Source organism: Labeo rohita, chromosome 11 (genome assembly GCF_022985175.1).
Source record: "Labeo rohita strain BAU-BD-2019 chromosome 11, IGBB_LRoh.1.0, whole genome shotgun sequence".
Lineage (NCBI taxonomy): Eukaryota > Metazoa > Chordata > Actinopteri > Cypriniformes > Cyprinidae > Labeo > Labeo rohita.
Genome location: NC_066879.1, coordinates 24,574,566 through 24,595,224, shown reverse-complemented (window position 1 = coordinate 24,595,224; position 20,659 = coordinate 24,574,566). Strand labels below are relative to the sequence as shown.

General features: G+C 36.4%; 1 protein-coding gene across 2 annotated transcripts in view; it reads left to right on the top strand.

The window, feature by feature from the left end:
- Positions 1-20,659, top strand: part of LOC127172674 (fer-1-like protein 4) — a 36,905-nt gene that overhangs the window by 11,840 nt on the left and 4,406 nt on the right. The window contains exons 16-40 of one of the 2 annotated variants that reach the window (XM_051122005.1): positions 234-337; positions 3,676-3,784; positions 3,916-4,105; positions 4,192-4,312; positions 4,435-4,535; positions 6,225-6,312; positions 6,410-6,526; positions 6,641-6,793; positions 7,355-7,538; positions 7,694-7,818; positions 8,050-8,184; positions 9,443-9,616; positions 10,376-10,486; positions 10,706-10,867; positions 11,222-11,387; positions 14,763-14,875; positions 15,502-15,603; positions 15,688-15,727; positions 16,204-16,307; positions 16,458-16,592; positions 16,700-16,816; positions 18,603-18,730; positions 18,958-19,128; positions 19,396-19,550; positions 19,790-19,971. In XM_051122005.1, the coding sequence (XP_050977962.1) occupies positions 234-337; positions 3,676-3,784; positions 3,916-4,105; positions 4,192-4,312; positions 4,435-4,535; positions 6,225-6,312; positions 6,410-6,526; positions 6,641-6,793; positions 7,355-7,538; positions 7,694-7,818; positions 8,050-8,184; positions 9,443-9,616; positions 10,376-10,486; positions 10,706-10,867; positions 11,222-11,387; positions 14,763-14,875; positions 15,502-15,603; positions 15,688-15,727; positions 16,204-16,307; positions 16,458-16,592; positions 16,700-16,816; positions 18,603-18,730; positions 18,958-19,128; positions 19,396-19,550; positions 19,790-19,971 (3,287 nt within the window). Of the gene's footprint in view, positions 1-233; positions 338-3,675; positions 3,785-3,915; positions 4,106-4,191; positions 4,313-4,434; positions 4,536-6,224; positions 6,313-6,409; positions 6,527-6,640; positions 6,794-7,354; positions 7,539-7,693; positions 7,819-8,049; positions 8,185-9,442; positions 9,617-10,375; positions 10,487-10,705; positions 10,868-11,221; positions 11,388-14,762; positions 14,876-15,486; positions 15,604-15,687; positions 15,728-16,203; positions 16,308-16,457; positions 16,593-16,699; positions 16,817-18,602; positions 18,731-18,957; positions 19,129-19,395; positions 19,551-19,789; positions 19,972-20,659 lie in introns of both variants that reach the window. The other variant, XM_051122004.1, reaches the window with a different exon arrangement.

The window sequence follows — 20,659 nt, the reverse complement described above, 5'->3', positions numbered from 1 at the left end:
AGTGGTGCTAAAAGGAATCTGTTTATTTGAGCATCCTGAATGGGCAAAACAACAAGATTAGCTCAGCCAATAATGTGAGGTTTGGGGCGGGGTTACCTTTGATGCCAAAATGTAATGTAAAATTTACTAAAATCACATACAGAGTGTCCATGGAGTTATGCATTTATACACACACAAATGTTTTCAAAAAGGCTTTAGCTTTCTAATCACAAATAGAGAATGATTTTATTCAGCGATACAGAGTCGCAGAGGGCCTGCCGAGGAGTCTGAAGATGCTGGCGCTGAGGTACCAGCTGCCGTTACAGTGGAAGTGGAAGAACTTCACCCTCTTCCTGAGGTCAGTGACCAGGTTTTCCTGATTTGATTGGATGAGCAGCATTGCATGACAGCAACCAGGCTGTGTGCAGTGGTGGGCAGTAACGAAGTAGTTGTAGTTCGTTACTGTACTTAAGTACATTTTTCAAGTATCTCTACTTTACTGGAGTAGTTTTATTTTGAGTAACTTTCACTTTTACTTCACTACATTCCAAAGCGTAAGATCGTACTTTTTACTTCACTACATTTCATAAACACATCGTTACTCCTTATAATATATCACGTGCTCTGAGACGCACAAGCGGTGTCTGATTCATGAACAAACTGATTCTTTTCAACGAACCTGTTAAATTTATTCGCCAATCGCGCCAAACGATTCATTGACGAATTGGAATGATCCGATTGCAGCTGTTCTCGAGTCGACAACTCACTGATTCAAATGATCCGTTTAGAGCGAGTCTCCAGTCAACTGAATTCACAAGTAAGAACCGGGAGATCTTGTGCGCGCGCGACTGATGCTGCGAAAAGTAAGTTACTAATGTCTAATTTTAGGATTAATTATTATAACTGAAAATCATATTTAGTTCAAAGCTGTTCGTTGTTTGTGAATTACATCTGCTGTAAAAGGTGATCTGTTTAAGCGCACTGAAATGCTTGAATTCAGACACATTAAAAATGAAAAATTTAAATAACAGCTTAAATAAAATAACTCATGCACGTTCATATTCCTCGCTAATGTAACGTTAGCAGTTTTATTAAAATGCTACGCTTGTAGCCCTACGTGACGTCTGTTTTTATATTGTTTAGCAACAGCATAAAATTTTATATTGTTTGGATCAGCTAGAGTAGACAGATATGAATGTTTATTAAACCATACTGAAAATAAGTAAATATTGTTAGCTGATGCAAACTGTCTAGCTGCTTGCTGGTGCTAAGTTGAGGTAATTTTTAGATATGAAGTCCACATATTTTTATTCAACCACCTAGATAGATTACATCTGAGAGAAAAAGGATGTCATGCTCAGAACATGGTAACTACAGTAATTATCAAAGTGGAAAGTGATGCCCTCTGGGTGCATTTGGCCAGGGCGTTTTTACACATACAATATTTGAAAGGAAAAAATCATTATGAAAATATAATTATATTTTCCTTAAAATGTTCTTGCTAACTTCAGGCCTTATTCTCATGTCATATATAACTGTGACATTATGCAAAACAAGCTTTAAAACACTTTTTTCTTACTGGTGAAAATTTGATGGTCAAATCTTCTCTCAGGTACATCGCAGTGTAAGGTTCATATTGAATATTACTACATCACTCTTATCAACATAGTCCATATCAACAACAAAAATGTATTTTTTTGGAAAAATCCCAGGTATTTTGAGCAGTAGGATTATAAAAAAATATGTGCTAATATAAAATTCAATCAAGTAGTCTATATAAAATTGCAAAATAAATCTTTCAGTACTTTTTTACTTGAGTACATAAAAAATCGGGTACTTTTGTACTTTCACTCGAGTAAAATTAAAGGAGGAGCACTTTTACTTTTACTGGAGTAATATTTTATTATATGTATCTGTACTTTTACTCAAGTACTCAACTTGCGTACTTCGTCCACCACTGGCTGTGTGGGGATTTTTTAGAGACTGTTTCTGCAAGTTACGTTGTTATGGCAGGTGGTGTCGAGTCAGAGAAATATTCACTCAATTGATTCATTCAACACTTATTCAATTATAAAACAAACAAAGGGGCTGTCTGTAAGTCACTGAATCATTCACTACTGTGTGTTGCTTGAGGACTCTCTGAGGTTTACCTCTGACTTTTTGCAACTATTTTTTAATTAACTATTTATTAGCAGAAGAAAAATAGACAAAATAATTGCCATTATTGTGTCTAAAATTGTACATTTCTTGTTTACTTAACTATTGTATACAGGGTTAGTACAAGTTGCTTAAAGTGCTTTAAGTACTTTTGACTTTTTTTAAAAAATGTAAGGCATGAAAAACTATTAAAAAATAGCAATATTCCTGAAGAGGTACTTGAAAAGTGCTTGAATTATTGAAAGACAAAAAAAGTGTTAAAAAAGATTCATGCAATTCAAAAAACATCATACTTTATTTCACTCATTTTAGTTAAGTCATAAAACTAGTGAGCTAAGCCAGTAGTCAGTACTGACAGTTTGCTGAGTAAAGGGTAAAATGCTTTTGCTGAAGACGTGAAAAGAAGAACAGATAAACCAAATCAACTGAGTCATTTACGCTGGAACCGCTTCGATTGATTCACTTGTGACTCCGATTATTTACTTTGATTCACTAGTAAAAGCCAGATCAAATAAAAAGAGCCATTAATTTTTGAATTTGACATCGCTTGTAATGATTTTAAAAAGCACGTAGTGATGAGTGAAACAGAGCTTTTTGAAACTCTGAATGAAGAATGATTCATTGTTTTGAAGTGATCATTTATTTTAGATCGGGATTTCAAATCGCATATCGTGAATTATTTGATTTAGATCAGGTCTTTGGAGCGAATATCATAAATCATTGGATTTAGACTGGAACAGGTTTGTGAATCATTTCGCAAATTAAATTATTCAAAAAAAAAGTGGATTCACGATCCAAAATTTGAAGTCCCGATCTAGGTCAATCAAATGATATGCAATACGCAAAGTTCCGATCTAAGTCAAATAATTCATTGAGTCCTTATCTGAAACGATGGTTTGCAAATCGGAATCAGAACTTCGGAGCACGAATCATTTGATGTAGTTTAAGACTTCTGAGCATGTATGGTGAATCATTTGATTCAGTTCGGGACTTACGAGTGCATATGGCGAATCATTTGTTTCAGATCAGGATTTCAGAACGGTTTTGCAAATCTTTTTTTCAGATTTTTCTTTTCTTAAACAGTAAAAAACAAAACAAAAAAAAACATCAAACAATTAAGGCAGAACAGTTATAAAAACAAAACAAAGAAAGAAGAAAGAAAGTATACACAAATACAAATCCCTTAAAAAAAATTAACTGATTTTACTGTAGTAAAGTGTAGTATACTTTGTAATACTTTAGTAGTAATACTTTGAATGTGTTTTATTAGTATATTTTTATCTATCTTTTTTAGAATTTAAAAGAGAAGACATTGTTTGATATGTGAGATCTCTGATTGAAGACCTTGAAAATCAAAAAAGTAGTGCTTAAAAAGTCCTTGAAAGTTCTGGAATTTAATTTTACAGTATCTGTATGAACGCTGTGTGTAAAAGTATTATCACACTTGCAATTGTGCTGATGTTAGAAACAATCATTATTACTTATACTGTATATAGTATTTTATTTAATCAATAGTTTTTCCATTATTTCCTCATGCAGAATTTCACTGGAGAAAAGGATGAATTTTTGTTGTTTGCATCCTTCTTTGAAGTGACAATGATAGATCCTTCTGTTGGCTCCAAACCAGTCACCTTTGAGCTGTCTATAGGTAAGACTGAACTGTTTGATCTTAATCTTACTTAAACTTATTCCAGTTATTCATGTCATGGAAACAATTTCTTAATATTTTGTGTTTTAGTTACGATTTTAGTATTTACTTTCGATAACACTGCTTCACAGGGAATCATGGGAAAACTGCAGACGTGGTAGTGAAGTCCAGCAAAAGTGGTAGTCAAGAGAATCTGTCCGAGGACAGACAGCCGCTGCTGGAATCAGATGATGAGTTAGAAAGAGATGAACTTCTGAACCCTGGCCCTCAGGACAAATCCGTCACAGCACCCAGGAGACCACAGCCCACTGAATATGACAGGTGAAATGACGTTCTCAAGGCTGACAGCTTATGTGCAGAAGGGTTATGCAAGAATTGCAGCAAACTTTATTATTTTTATCATCCAGATCATTTAGTTGCATTCCCTTATTTCGAGAAAAACCGTGTATCTTTGTGTGGAGCTACTTTGAGGATCACACCTTCCGATTCCACAACAGCAACTGGTTGTCGAAGATGGCCGACCGGCTGGTAAGTGACACTGAGCAGAAATTGAACACTATGTTTTTAATAAGCAGAATTATGAATATGAAATCTATTCTCCTCATGCTATTTTATTAGAAAAGTTTGATTTGTGTCCTGTATTCTTCAAGGAATATGGCATTGATGAAGTGGAGATGTTGTTGAAAAGATCGAAAATCAAGGCTAAAGAACGTTTGGTGGATGTCGTGCTGGAATTCTTTTCCACTTGCAAGTAGGAAACATTTGCATGACTATTATACTCTATATTTCACTTATTAGGGGGCAAGCACCAAGGCGGCCATTGTATCCGTTGGCGTTGTTATTCTTCTATTTCTTCTTCCGCTCTTGAGTCTATGGCAGCCCATAGAACTGCTTGCGGGAAAGTTGTGAATTTCGGCACACTGATAGAAGACAGTCTCAACGTTACCCATTGCAAATTTGGAGTCTCTAACTCAAACTCTCTAGCGCCACCACTTGTTCAAAGTTTCTCTCATGTTTATGCTAATAACTTTTGAACCCTAAGGGCTAGAAGCAAAATTCTTTTTCCAATGACTCCAAGCCAATTCGATTGCACTATATGACGTCATTTTCGTCATTGAAATTTTTTGCTCCAAATTTCTTGAAAATTGAATCAGATCATCTTCAGGCCATGCCAAGAAAAAGTTATGGAATTCAAGTCGATTTTCAAAACGAACTTTTAAAGCAAACAAATTTTACGTAGCACTTGTAAAAATAGACGCAAGGCTTTATCTCCTCAGCGCTTTATCATATTCACACCAAATTTGGTCTAATTTTGTCGTAAAATGCTTAATTTTACGAAGGCATTGACATATCAATACGAAATTTGGTATGCTTCTTCAGCACCATGCCTTAATGGTGCTTAAAAAGTTTTGGGGTTGCGCCATCTTGTGGTCAATGAAATTTCTGCTAATAACTTTTGTTTACATTAGCCTATTGTAATGATGGTTGAACTTCCTGTCTGCCATTTTCATTTATGTTTAAAACCTACATTTTTGAACTCCTCCTAGACCATTGGTCCGATTTTCGCCAAATTTGCCTCAGATTATCTTCAGACCATGCTGACAAAAAGTTATGGATGTCATTTCAATTTACAAAACGGTTTTCATTTAACGCATAAACAAATTTGTTGGAATCATTCCAAACTGCATCTGAGTCTGTATCTCTGCAAAGCTTTGACATATTGACACTAAACTTTGTGTGTGCCATTGTCACCTCACACTGACTAGGCCACATCAATTTGGTAAAAGCGCCACCTATTGGTCAAAAGTAATAAATCATTCATTAACCATTAATAATGAAATTTCACAACATTTTGATAACATTAACCTATTGTAATCTTACTGGTTTAAAAAAAAATCCTTGGTTCATGTCAACAACACACATACCAATTATGACATAGTTAAACTTCCTGTCCGCCATCTACTTTTTCAAACTCCTCCTAGACTGTTCATCCAATTTTCACCAAAATCAAGTCAGATCATCTTCAGACTGTGCTGACAAAAAGTTATGGATTTCATGTTGATAGACAAAACCTTTTTTGTATAGTAAGGCAACCAATTTGAGACATGCCCAGACTACGCCCGAGTCCATATCTCTGCAAAGCTTTGACATATTGACACCTTACTATGTGTGTGCCATAGTTACTTCACACAGAACACACCACATCAGTTATATAACACCACCACCTGTTGGTCAAACATAAGACATTAAATCCTTTTACCAGTAGTTGCATGTGACTTTTCTGTCATTTTGACGAAAATCATCTTAAAATGGCTTTAATTACTCATTGCTGCAGCTGGTCTGCTGCTTGCTTTTATGGTACTTGGCTCCTTAATTGCTGTGTGCAGCTATATTTATAGCTGTTCCTTGATAATAGAAATCTTTTCCCACCGGCTCTTAGGCAGTACGGCAGTAATTTAGACCGGAAGAGGAATGCTCGTCAAAACACCCTGGATAAGAGCCGTGTGGGACTCATCAAAAGGAACATTGTAAGTGACTCCACTGATTTTGGTATTACAGAAGCACGCTGATGAATAACATGATTGACACTGACAGTTTTCATTGAGAATGTGACATGAATTGCAGGTTTTGCTGGCAAAGCAGGCTCTGAGACTGAGAAAGAGAGTCACCAGAAATACAATTAAAGACAGACTAGCAGATCTCAAGAATATTGCAAAGAGGCTCCGCTTTCTGGCCATAGAAGTAATGCCATCAAGATTCGCTGTGGCTTAATGTTCACCTCAGATTATACCTAAAAATGCATGTTGTTTTTTTAGCAGAACTGTATGTAAGTGTGTTTGTTTTCTCATATGGCAGCCTCAGAGCACTCTGCCCGATGTGTTTTTGTGGATGATGAGTGGAGGGAGGCGAGTGGCCTACGCCAGGATCCCAGCAGCCTCCATCCTCTTCTCACTGGTGGAGGAGGAGAAGGGTAAAGACTGCGGGAAGATCACTGCTGTGTACATGAAGGTGAATTCCTACTTTATATTGCTTATTGCAAAATCTTGTTTTGTCCAATCCAGTTGTTCAGGGGTGTTTTCTCTAAGGAGGCAAAGAAGGTGGTGCCTACTCAAAATATTGGATGAGAGTTCAAAAATACAACATTAGAAAGTGTATAAGTCACTGTTTGTCATGCCCCCCCCCTGAGCCCATTGAGTTTTAACAGACCACCTAAAGCATGCAGTGTGTTTGGTTGGGGGTAATTGAGAACGAATGGGGGAAAGTCACTCTGAATGAACAATGTAATTGTATTAATGGGAAGACTTACTTTTTAAAAAGTAAGTAAACAACTCACACAACCACTTTGTTACATCAAAGTAAGACTTAAAATGGCATTAAACATAATCTAGGGGAGTTTTTAGCGAGTAATCAGCTTGGTGAAATCTAAAGTAAAATTCTGACCAGTATTTACCGGGCTTTGTTGACTGATGATTTGAAAAATAAAAAAATAGTTAACTATTAGAAAGAACAGCTGAAAATTGAACAGAAAATGTGTGGCTTATTTTTGTTTTTTAATTCTTTTTTCTGCAGACCCCTGGAGGACCAGTGGGGGAAATTTTTGCCAAACTGGAAGTATATATGTGGCTCGGTATCACAAAATATGCAAAAAACTGTGTCACCTGCCTTCCAGCAGAGTTTAGACCTATTTATGAAGAGGCGACAACTGGTGCATTGATTCCCCGTAACATGCCTCCCATCAAATTAGCGGTAGAAGGTACTTTAAGAAATTAATTTTAGTCAATACAGACTTCTCGGATCTTCTCCATAATTTGTCTCAGGCAGCTTTGAAAACCAATATATTTTAATTTGGATGACATTTGAATTTATTTTCATGAAAATGACAGTCCTTCCTTTTGTCCTTTTATCCAGACAGTCGTTATTTCCAGTTACGTGCTCACATTTATCAAGCGCGTGGCATTATTGCAGCCGACGACAATGGACTGTCCGACCCCTTCGCCAAGGTCGTGTTCAGCACGCAGTGTCAGGTCACACGGGTGGGTTTCATATATATGAACACAAGTGATTTTTTTTTTTTTTCTGTTTCCAATAAAAGGCACTGGATAGGAAAAGCACTATATGAAAACTACATTTCATTCACATGAGATTTATTGCCCGTTTATGACAAGTCCATTAAGTCCAGTAGGATCTGAAGGGGCATATAAATGAGCCATTCGGTCTTTATTGATTGTGGCTCAGAGATTGTTAAAAGATTTTATTCTTTGTAGGTGATGGAAGAAACTCTGTCCCCGACTTGGTGTGAGTTACTCTTCTATGATCAGGTTCTGATAGAGGGCAGTAAGGACGAGTACAGAGAAGACCCTCCTGTGGTCATCATCAACATCTATGACTACAACAAACTAGTGAGTTTTTAATGCGTTAACTGTTTTGGAATGCTATAAACTGTGAATCAACTGTAAATGCCACTCTAACATTGGTATTTTTTAATTATTTTAAGAGGGATCATACAAAATGCATGTTATTTTTTATTTAGTACTGACCTGAATAAGATATTTCACATAAAAGATGTTTACATATAGTCCACAAGAGAAATAATAGTTGAATTTACAAAAATCACCCAGTTCAAAAGTTTACATACACTTGATCCACAATGATCCACAGCTGTGTTTTTATGTTTAGTGATAGTTGTTCATGAGTCCCTTGTTTATCCTGAACAGTTAAACTGACTGCTGTTCTTCAGAAAAATCCTTCAGGTCCCACAAATTCTTTGGTTTTTTTAGCATTTTTGTGTATTTGAACCCTTTCCAAAAATTTCAAAAAATGACACTGAGGACAACTGAGGGACTCATATGCAACTATTACAGAAGGTTCAAATGCTCAATGATGCTCCAGAAGGAAACACGATGTATTAAAAATTTTTGAATTTGAAGATTAGGGTAAATCAAACTTATTTTGTCTTCTGGGAAACATATTCTGTAGCCTCTGAAGGGCAGTACTAAATGAAAAAATATGATATTTAGGCAAAACACATAAAAATGTACACATCACCGTTCTGTTCAAAAGTTTTCACCCCTGGCTCTTAATACATGTTTTTTTTTTTTTTTTTTTTTCTTCTAAAGCATCAGTGAGTGTTTGAACCTTCTGTAATAGTTGCGTATGAGTCCCTCAGTTATCCTCAGTTAAAAAAACTTGGATCTCAGAATCATACAGTCATTGTTGGAAAGGGTTCAAATACACAAAAATGCTGGAAAACCAAATCATTTATGAGACATGAAGGATTTTTCTGAAGAACAGCGGGCAGTTTAACAGTTCAGGACAAACAAGGGACTCACAAACAACTACCATTAAAGAAAACAAAACAAAAAACAGCTGTGGGTCATTCACCTAACAACACAGTATTAAGAATCAAGTGGGTGTAAACTTTAGAACAGGGTCATTTTTTACTATTATTTTCTCTTGTGGACTACATGTAAACATCTTTTTCAGGTCAGTACTAAATAAACAATAACATGCATTTTGCATGAGCCCTCTTATTTTGGTACTGTATAAGAGCATGTATATGTCCATGAATTGTCTTGAACACACATATTAATGTCTTACATTTATGAATGTGTATTATACAGTGCAGTTTATTTGTGGTACATTTGAATGTTACAACAGGGCAGTCCACAAGCCCTCGGTCGTGCATTTGCAAAGCCAGAGCTGAAGTTTGTGGAAGAGCCATATAAAAAACCCCAGCTGCAGTTTTTTGAGATCACAAAAGGCAAGAGCAAAGCTGGTGAAATTCTGGCAGCTCTTGAGCTCATTGAGTTGGATTACTCAAGCTTTGGAGAGGTGGGAACTCCTGTTTTTCTTCATGAATTTCATGGCAAAGGACTGTGAATAGAGGATCTAGCTTAAAGGATTAGTTCACTAGTGCAAGATAAGCATTTGTGGTTAAAAAGTATACAGATCATTTCACTAGATAAGACCCTTATTCTTTGGCTGGGATCGTGTAGAGCCCTTTGGAGCTGCACTGACAATTGGGGCAATTTGGACCATCAACCAACTGGCTCACATTGAGATGTACTATATGGAGAAAAATCCTGGAATGTTTTCCTCAAAAACCTTAATTTCTTTTTGACTGAAGAAAGAAAGACATGAACATCTTGGATGACACTGGGCTGAGTAAAAAATCTGGATTTTTTTGTTCTGGAAGTGAACTAATCCTTTAATGCAAACATAGACATGACTTGCATTCATTTGTTTGTTAGATAACACCTTTATACATTTGAATGAGTAGAAATAGATTCAAATATTTAATGGTTTTGTAAATGTGATGTTCACCACAGCTGCATTTATTTGATCAGAAATACAGTAATATTGTGAAACATTACTACAACTTACGTAAATTGTCTTCTATTTTAATGTATTTTAAAATGCAGTGTATTGCTAGGATGGTAAAGGTGAATTTCATTGTCAGAAAATCTTTCAGAAATCTAAAATGCTGATTGTGCGACTTTAGCCAATCCTGCTACTAAATTCACCTCCACCTCTCTATAACAGAAAGTCTCAAAATATGCCTTATGTTTGTGTGATCTAAATCCATCTCAGCCAGCTCTGCCATTGGATGTTGACCCCAAGGAGCCACAGTACATTGAAGAAGAACGCTATTATATCATTCCTGAGGGAGTTCGACCTGTCCTTAGGAAATACAGAATAGAGGTACAACAGATATAAACAATCAAAATTGCAAGAGTTTTATTTAACGTCAACATTTAGGTCTTAAATGCCAAAGAACAGATTGATTTCTCAGATGTGTTCATAAATCATCCCCTAAGATAGTGTTTAAAATAGCAGCATGTTTTGACCTACTGCACATTTACCAGCGGACTGGTTTGGTACGTGTCTACAGTGTTTTGAACTCAAACCCTTAAACGGCAGGTGCTGTACTGGGGCCTGAGGGACCTGAAAAGGGTCAACCTGTTTGAAGTAGAGCGGCCTCAAGTGAGGATTGAGTGTGCGGGCCAGATGATCGAGTCGGAGGAAATTCAGAGCTACAAGCTGAATCCCAACTTCAGTGATGTGGTTAAACACTTTGATGTTGTAAGACTCCTTCTTTTCAAAGTATTAGACCTTATCTCAGTTGAGAACATACTCGCCATACAGGCTTTGATCACATATCCTGTTTTAGAATTACTAAGTTAAAAGCAAAGCTGGTGAGATTCAGGATGCTGTTGAGTCTGATGACTTGCTCAGAATGATTCATTACACAATATGTAGTCAACACATGTCTTTGTTAGCTATAGATGTTAATTTGTGATTGTTTGCTGGTGCCTTCTGCTAACACCAAAGCAATAATTTGATATTTAACATCTTAATCAACATTTAGCATTCAATGTTTGATTACTTTTATTATCATAATCGCACAACAACTCGTAATTGGTCGTGTGTCCTCAGGAACTTCCAGAACTCGTCTATCTGCATCCTCCTCTTACTATTTTTGTAATGGAGCAGAGGGCGTTCGGGAGACTGGTCCTGGTGGGAACTCATGTGGTTCAAAACCTTGTGCAGTTTGGTCCCAGGGACCAAGAGGAGTGGAAAGACGAGGAGGAGGAGCCTGAGGGTATGGAATCTTTTATAGCTCATATGTTAGTGGTTTAAAGGCCAAAACTAAAGCATCTGCTGTCCTGATATGTGTACATAAATAATTTACATTCAAAAGTGCACTAGACTCTCTTTCTTTATAAACTGAAGCTTTGTTGAAATGAGAAAAGGCACTGACCACACTTACACTACCAGTCAAAAGTTTTTGAACGGCAAGATTTTTAAAGTTTTTTTAAGTCTCTTCTGCTCACCAAGCCTGCATTTATTTAATCCAAGGTACAGCATAAACAGTAACATTTTGAAATATATGTACTATTTAAAATAACTGTTTTCTATTTAAATATATTTTAAAATCTTATTTATTCCTGTGATTTAAAAGCTGAATTTTTAGCATTGTTACTCCAATCACAAGATCCTTCAGAAATCATTCTAATATTCTGATTTGCTACTCAAAAAAATTATTATGTATAGTTAAGTAGAATTTTTTCAGAACAGCATTTATCTAAAACAGAATTTTTTTTGTAACATCATAAATAATAATAATACATTTTTTATTTTGGACAAATGCTTATCTTTGGATCTTTGTATTCTTAAAAAAATCCTGAAAAAATGTACACACCTGTTTTAAATATTGATAATAATAATAATAAAATATTTATTGAATAGCATATTAGAATGATTTCTGAAGGATCATGTGACACTGAAGACTGGAGTAATGATGCTGAAAATTTAGCTTTGATCACAGTAGAAAACAGTTATTTTAAATTATAAAAAATATTTTACAATTTTTCTGTTTTTGCTGTACTTTGGATTAAATAAATGCAGGCTTGGTGAGCAGCAGACTCCCTTAAAAACTTAAATAATCTTACTGTTCAAAAACTTGTATATGCACAACCAGATCTATATTCTGGCTGAGTTTTGGAAAATACTTGAAAATAGCACTTATTTGAGTTCATCTTTTTGCACATTTGTTCAATTAACTCATTTCTCATTCATTCCCTTGACAGCAACACACAAGAATTACTTTCCAGTTATTTGCAAAATAAGAGCTCATGAGACCTTTACAGCACTTTTACTTGTCTATATTGATTTTTTTTTTTTTGCTTACTACTTGTATCGTTTGTAACGTCTGAATAATCCACCTTTTGTGTTCATAATTACATCCATTTGGACAGTGGGTGCTCTATTTAAGATGATTACACGAACACCAATTCCATTTTTTACAGGGGTCAGTAAGAAAATTAACTAATTAATCATTTTATTCAGAAAGACACAAGACACATTAAACAGATCAAAAGACTGTAAATTTATGTTACAAAATATTTATTTTTACTTTGTATTTATTAAAGAATTCTTAAATTACATTTTAAAATTATTTATAAAAGTTGTAATAATATTTAATAATACAGTCTCTACTATATTTTGATCAAATAAATGCAGCCTTGGTGAGCATAAGAGACTTATTTGAAAAACATTACAAATTTTACTGACTCCAAACCCCAAAGTATAACTACATTTTGAAATATATATCAGTATTTTATATATATATATATACTTTGAGATATATATATATATATATATATATATATATATATATATACAGGGGTTGGACAGTGAAACTGAAACACCTGGGTTTAGACCACAATTAGTATGCCGTTTGGCCTCCTTTTGCAGCCAATACAGCATTATTTCATCTTGGGAATGACAAATACAAGTCCTGCACAGTAGCCAGAAGGATTTTGAGCCATTCCTTTCGCAGAACAGTGGCCAGGTCACTATGTGATGTTGGTGTATGAAAACATTTCCTGACTCGCTCCTCCAAAACACCCCAAAGTGGCTCAATAATATTCAGATCTGGTGACTGTGCAGGCCATGGGAGATGTTTAACTTTACTTTCATGTTCATCAAATCACTCTTGTCACCAGTCTTGCTGTGTGTATTGGTGCATTATCATCCTAATACACGGCACCACCTTCAGGGTACAATGTTTGAGCTATTGGGTGCACAAAGTCAACCTTCACACTCTGCTCTTATTGGTGGAATGTGCGATCAGTAAAGACTGGCCACCAGGCTGCATAAATATAGCCATGAAACCTCCAACACTATATTGGCCAGTGTTTCAGTTTCATTGTCCAACCCCTGTATATATATATATATATATATATATATCAAAGTACAACTTTCTTCAGTCGTAAAGAAATTGTTTTTTGAGGAAAACATTTCAGCATGCTTCTTCATATAATGGACTGGTATGGTACCCCGATTTTGAACTTCCAAAATGCAGTTTAAATCCAGCTTCAATTGATCCTAAATGCGGTTGTAAACGTCAAGAAAGAAAGGTCTTATGTAGCGTAACAATTGGTTATTTTAATAAAAAGAATACAATTTATATACTTTTTAATGCCAAACGCTCATCTTGTCTTACTCTGCCTGGACTGTTTTTTTCCAGTTCATGACAGTTAGGGTATGTCGAAAAACTCCCATCTCATGTTCTCCCTCAACTTCGAAATCATCCTATATCGCTGTTTTACCTTTTTTGTTAAGGGTGTTTGATCTTCTTTGCATGTTCACGTTGCAAAGACTGGGTCGGTACTTCTGCAGCGATGTAGGATGATTTTAAAATGATTTTTGAAGTTGAGGGAGAAAATACAATTGGAGTTTTTCAACATACCCTAACTGTCTTGAGCCAGAATACACAGAGTTCAATGAGAGCAAGGCAAGATGAGCGTTTGAGAATAAAAAGTATTTAAATTGTATTTTTTTAAATGAAAATAACTGATCGTTTCGCTAAATAAGACCCTTCTTCCTCGGCTGGGATTGTTTACAACCGCATTTGGGAAGCCGCATTTAAACTGCATTTTGGAAGTTCAAAATCGGGGCACCATATCAGTCCATTATATAGAGAAAAATGCTGAAATGTTTTCCTCAAAAAAAAAACCCCATAATTTCTTTACGACTGAAGAAAGAAAGACATGAGCATCTTGGATGACAAGGGGGTGAGTACATTATATGTGCATCTTTGTTTTGGAAGTGGACTTCTCCTTTAAGGTTAAAAAAACCACATTATTTTCCACATGCTGTACATTACTGTTGCTCCTCTCTGCCCCCCTTTCTGAAACACGTTGATTTTTACAAAGCTCATCGTTCTGAAAAGCGCAGTGTGCTCTGATTGACCAGCTATCCAGTGTGTTGTGAATACCTCAAGCGTGTGATAGAATTATTACGCCCCTTACCAAATATGGAATATCAGCCTCCAAAGCAATACTGACGCCGATTATAAACAAGGCATTTCTTGTGTCCTCTTTTGGAAGGCCAAACGAAGTAGTTTTGCTTTTGGAATGGCAACAATACTACGGTGAGAATAAAAGTTACGCCTTCTTTCTTTACTTTTTAGAAAAGAAGCCTCCCCAGACGACCACTCCTCTAACTACAGTGATCACCATGGACTTGGGAGGACTTACTCTGAAGGATACCAAAATTCCTATTAACCCTCTTAACTTAGTCACGGTACGTTCCACTGTCTTTATTTTTTAGTCCATAAGAATGAAGTTATTTCAGTGTTCCTCATATTGCTACTCACCATATGTGTGAAAAGGTTCTTCCTGCCATCTACCAGCTTTTCAGAGGTTTTGCAAACACTTTTATTCAGCCACATACAGCTGCCGTGTGGTCATGGGGTATCTAGTCTGGGTGGAGTGACGTTAGTTGGCTGCTTTGGGATGTTTGAAATAGCTCCTAATGAGTACTTAGCGCACATGTTTTTAACCATCCACGGTCTGCAGTTATTAAATGTGAAGCCCTTTGCACCCATTAACCTGTTGATTATGGTGTGAATCTGCTGGTTTGTTGAGCGCAGTGAAATGTGTTCCTGTAGCAGTTTGAGCTCCTGCTGTTAGATCACTCTGATTAATTGGGCAGCCACTGCATAGCCAAGACCCCTGCTGACATCCAAATGGGATGCTTTCAATCACTGAGTGTGTGCGTTTGGCATTTAAAAATCCGTGTTCATGTTTAGAGCGTTAAGGCCTATTCGCAAATTAAAGGTTTGGAACAATCTAAGGGTGAGTAAATGAATTTTAATTTTAAAATGAATGTATTGTGGAAAACTACATTTTCAGTCTCCAATCAAAAAGGTGATTAAAAAAGAGGAGGAGTTAGAGGAGGAGCCACCAGAAAAGGAGGAGCTTGATTGGTGGTCCAAATATTACGCATCACTGGCTGAACTCGAAAAACAGGTGATAACTTATTTTAATAATAGACATTTTAAACTCTGTCTTATTGGTTTTCTCAACTTGTAAAAGTTTCCATCTCTTCTTCAGGAGGAGAAAGAGGATGACTTGGAAGATGGACAAGATGGAGGTATTTTAAACACAAGCATGATTTTAATCTGAATGAGTGTTTTTGAACAAATTGGTTAAGTGAATGAATCAGTGACTCATTCATAAAGACTAACATCACTAAATGTATCAGCTTCTGAATTTTCAATAACATAACAACAACAAATTGTTCAGACCTCTCAACAAAACCAATCAGACATAGGCCTCAAAACATATTTGGGCACTTAAACCACATAAAAATTGATTTTCAAATGCATTACATAACAAAATACTAAATATAGTTAAGGAAGACATGACCCTGTAATAACATGCATTAAAAATCAACTATGGGCTGATTGAAAGTGAAATTACTTCTGAGAGAAATTCTAGTGTAATTTGTTTGTGGATGCCACTTGGTTTGAGTGTTCACACATTTTTAGCGTGACCTAAGTAACCACATCCTCTGCTTAGGGCTGAATGTATTTCAAAGCATAAGTGTAATATCACATTATTCTGCAGATGGAGCACCACTGAGCATGTCAGCACTAGAGGCAGAGGATGACGAAGCTGTGATTGAAATAGAGCCGCCTGCTCCAAAGAGGAAGAAAATTGCCACCCTACAGGTTTAGAAATATTCTTCAAACTGCAATCCTTTTATTTATTTCAGTAGTGTTTACAGTGTTTTATTTTGCTCTTCAGTCATCTCAAACTATTTGCATTATTTCCAATATATTTTATGTCCTTTGTTGGCCTTTTTTTATTTCATTCCCCAGCTTTACAAGTCTGAACTGGAAAACGAATTCAGTCAGTTCATGGACTGGTTGCACATATTTCCCATCTACAAAGGCAAATCCAGCCTGGAAGATGAAGAGGAAGATGAAAGTACGAGATATATGGGGAAATATAAGGTGAGATGTGTGTTTTGGCAAGCTCAGATGCACTGGATCAACAGTGTGACAGCGTGCATGAAAAATGTGAGGATTGGAGGTTAAAGCAAAGCTGTTCTTCATTGCAGGGATCGTTTCTGATATACCCAATCGCTCCCGAAGACGAGGATGCAGACTGTCAGATCACTAATGGAATTCCCAAAAATGCACCCATCAAAGTCCTTTTGAGGGTATATGTGGTAAAAGTGGGTATCAGCTGTTCAAAACAAATTCCTTTTTTTCAGTTTTACAAATTCTCACAGTTAGTAGAGAGAGTTAACATGAACTTTTTAGATTTTAGATGATTTATTTTGAGTGTATGAGGGAAAATGTACAAATCAAAAGTTTACATACGGCTTGCAGAATCTGCAGAATGTTAATTATTTTACTAAAATAAGAGGGATCATACAAAATGCATGTGTTATGAATCCTGTCTGGTCTTTCTGCCACTAGAGGTCCCCTGTGCATCCCACGCTAACACCTGTACCCAATCAGGTGGGCTATATAAGCCTCTGACTTCCCTTTGTATCGACCGAGTATTGTGGTTCATTGGTTTGTTGGTTCAGGTTGAGTTCCCTAGTTCCCAGTGTTTAGCTTCCTCGTCTGGTCTTCTCGTTTCATCTGTCTCGCCGCCTGCCTTGTGGACCTCTCACTCGTTTATCGGAATACCCCTTTTCCTGCCCCCTGGATTACGTTCGCCGTTCATCGACCCTCGCCTGCTTCACGGACTATACTCACGTTTTGTCTATGCTGTAGCTGTCTGCCATTGTTCTGACCCTGCCTGTTTTTCACTATGTCTCTGTCTCGTCATAATAAAAGCTTGCATTTGGATCCGCTCACTTCTCACTTCCCTCTCCACGTATGTTATTTTTTATTTAGAACTGACCTGAGTAAGATATTTCACATAAGACATTTACATATAGTCCAACAGACAAAATAATAGTTGAATTGATAAAAATGACCCGGTTCAAAAATTTAGATACTTGATTCTTAATACTGTGTTGTTACCTGAATGATCCACAGCTGTTTTTTGTTTAGTGATAGTTGTTCATGAGTTTGTTTGTCCTGAATAGTTAAACTGCCCGCTGTTCTTCAGAAAAATCTTTCAGGTCAAATCTTTTTTAGCGTTTTTGTGTATTTGAAACCATTCCAACAATGACTGTATGATTTTGAGATCCATCTTTTTACACTGAGGACAACTGAGGGACTTATGCGAAAAGATGGATCTTAAAATCATACAGTCATTGTTGGAAAGGGTTCAAATACACAAAAATGCTAAAAAAAAACAAAGAATTTGTGGGACCTGAAAGATTTTTCTTAGGAACAGCTGTGGATCATTCAGGCAACAACACAGTATTAAGAATCAAGTGTATGTAAACTTTTGAATGGGTCAATTTTTATAAATTCAACCACTATTTTCTCTTGTGGACTATATGTAAATATATATGTAATATATATATGTATACTGTATGTAATCTTTTATGTAAGATGTCTTATTCAGGTCAGTACTAAATAAAAAATAACATGCATTTTGTATGATCCCACTTATTTTGGTAAAATAATTAATATTTTGCAGATTCTGCAAGGTGTATGGAAACTTTTGACCTAAACTGTATATTTAAGATGTTGTCATTATTCATCATTAAGTCAGTATGGAGTGGAAATTCACCCTGTCTATTTTCCAAATGCATGTTATTGATCTTATTGTGAACAATTCATACGTGCATGTATCTCTCTTTTTAGGTTTGCCCTCAGATTTTTCATGTCTTCATCGTTTCTTTTTTTCATTTCTGTATTATATCCTTTTACATTTTGCAGATAAACAGTCCTGCACATATCACAATTATACAAGAAATAAAAAAATAATCAATGCTTTTAAATGGAGCATGTGTGCAGCGTGCATTGCATGCATTACAGTGGTACAGTTTTCCATCATTTTCTGTGCATTGAATCTGAATTTGAACTCTATTCTTTTTTCTTGTAATCCCCAAGGCAACCAATCTGGCACCCACAGACCCGAATGGAAAGGCAGACCCCTATGTGGTGGTGAAAGTTGGCCAGCAGCAAATGGACAGCAAAGAGCGCTACATTCCCAAACAACTGAACCCAGTGTTTGGAGAGTAAGTGCCGTCTGTTCACAAAATGAATGGGAAAAACCACAACATTCAATATGGTGGATGTAAGAATAAAAAATGAAATTACATTCTTCATAGAGGCTTTGGCTGTATTATTTACTCTTGAAGGCACGTGCACCCTGACAGCCTGAAAACTACAGTTGTAGCCTGAAAATAGCTAAAAAGACTATTTGATTGCTGATTTGATATCCTGATCTCTCATCTCCCCACAGAGTGTTCGAACTGAATGTGTCCTTCCCCCTGGAGACAGAGCTCACGCTGTATGTGTTTGACCATGACCTTGTGGGCTCCGATGACCTGATTGGTGAGACCCGCGTGGACCTGGAGAACCGTTTCTTCAGTCGTCACCGTGCCGGATGTGGCATAGCCCTTCATTATGATAAGTGGGTAATAGTCTTGGCCTGCGATGATGGTGATAATGATTATAATGATGATTAGTATTATTATCTTTGTCGTGACCACTTCTGTCATTGTCATTGTTGCCTTCAAAGCTCTTCGACCGCTTTAAGCTCATATTCGAAGAGCTGTTGACTGTCAGTTGTTTGCAGCTGCAGCGCTTAAGAGACTGACATAAATGAGGCAGTTTTGTGGCCTGATTTTCATTTGATTCTCTACAGGTTAAATCAGATTAGACTGTCTTGTGATTTCAGGGATGGTTATAATAAGTGGAGAGATGCCAAAAAACCCACTGCCATATTATCAGAGCTCTGCCGCAAAAATGGGATTCCACCTCCGGAGTATAGAGAGTCTGAAATTAAAGTTCTCAACAAGATCTTCAAAGTTCCCAATGAGGCTTTTCCAGAAGGTGGAAATACAATTTTATTCATATAAAATAAAGGTTATAAAGCGCCTTCATGTAATACAAAGAGTAATTTTGTTCTGTTTCTGTTTTCCGAAAGAAAAAATGAGTTTGGCTCAAAGCTACATAAAATATCCACACAACTTTTTCTTTGTCAAAATGCAAGCAAATTTCTACAAATTGGACATTTGAACCAAACCATGTATGGTGTATCTGTTTTTTAATATGAGAGTTTGGTGCTGCAGAGTTGCTGAAGAAGAATAAGAAGACTGAGGAAGACTTCGCAGAGCTGGATGAACATAAAGCTCTGAGTGTCCTGCAGCGCTGGAAGGAGATGAGAGAGTTCTGTGAGGGAGCGTGTCCTCTGGTTCCTGAGCATGTGGAGGTCCGCTCACTGCTTAACACCGAAAAGCCAGGCCTCCCTCAGGTCAGACTCCATCGTATACACACAACAACTGGTTGGCATTCCTTAGTCAGACCATCACTTAAAGAGATAGTTCACCCAAAAATGAAAATTCTGTCATTAATTACTCACCCTCATGTTGTTTCAAACTTGTAAGACCTTCTTCATCTTCGGAACACTAATCAGGATAGTTTGATAAATCCAAGAGCTTTCTGACCCTGTATAGACAATGCAACTGACATGTTTAAGGAGCTAGAAAGGTTAGTAGGGACATCAATAGTCCATGTGACATCAGTGGTTCAACCATAATTTTATGAAGCTACGAGTATACTTTTTGTGCAGAAAGAAAACAAAAATAAAGAGTTTATTCAACAATTTCTTGTTGGACTATTTTAACAATGCCCTTACTGCCTTTCTGGGTCTTGAACATGGCAATTACATTGCTGTCTATGCAGGGTCGGAAAGCTCTTGGATTTCAGTACTAATATCTAAATTTGTACACTATTTGTACACTAAGTACACTATGTATTTATTCTATGCACTATGTACTCAGTCATCTTGTATATGGATTATATAAGATTATTTTGTCATCCATCGTCAGAATCTGATAGCCTGTCTCATTCCAGGATGTTATTAAAGCTTGGACAGTTCATTTCATTTTTTTGGTTAATTAAGTGCATCATCTGGGGGTTTGAAGTACACTTTTTCTTTT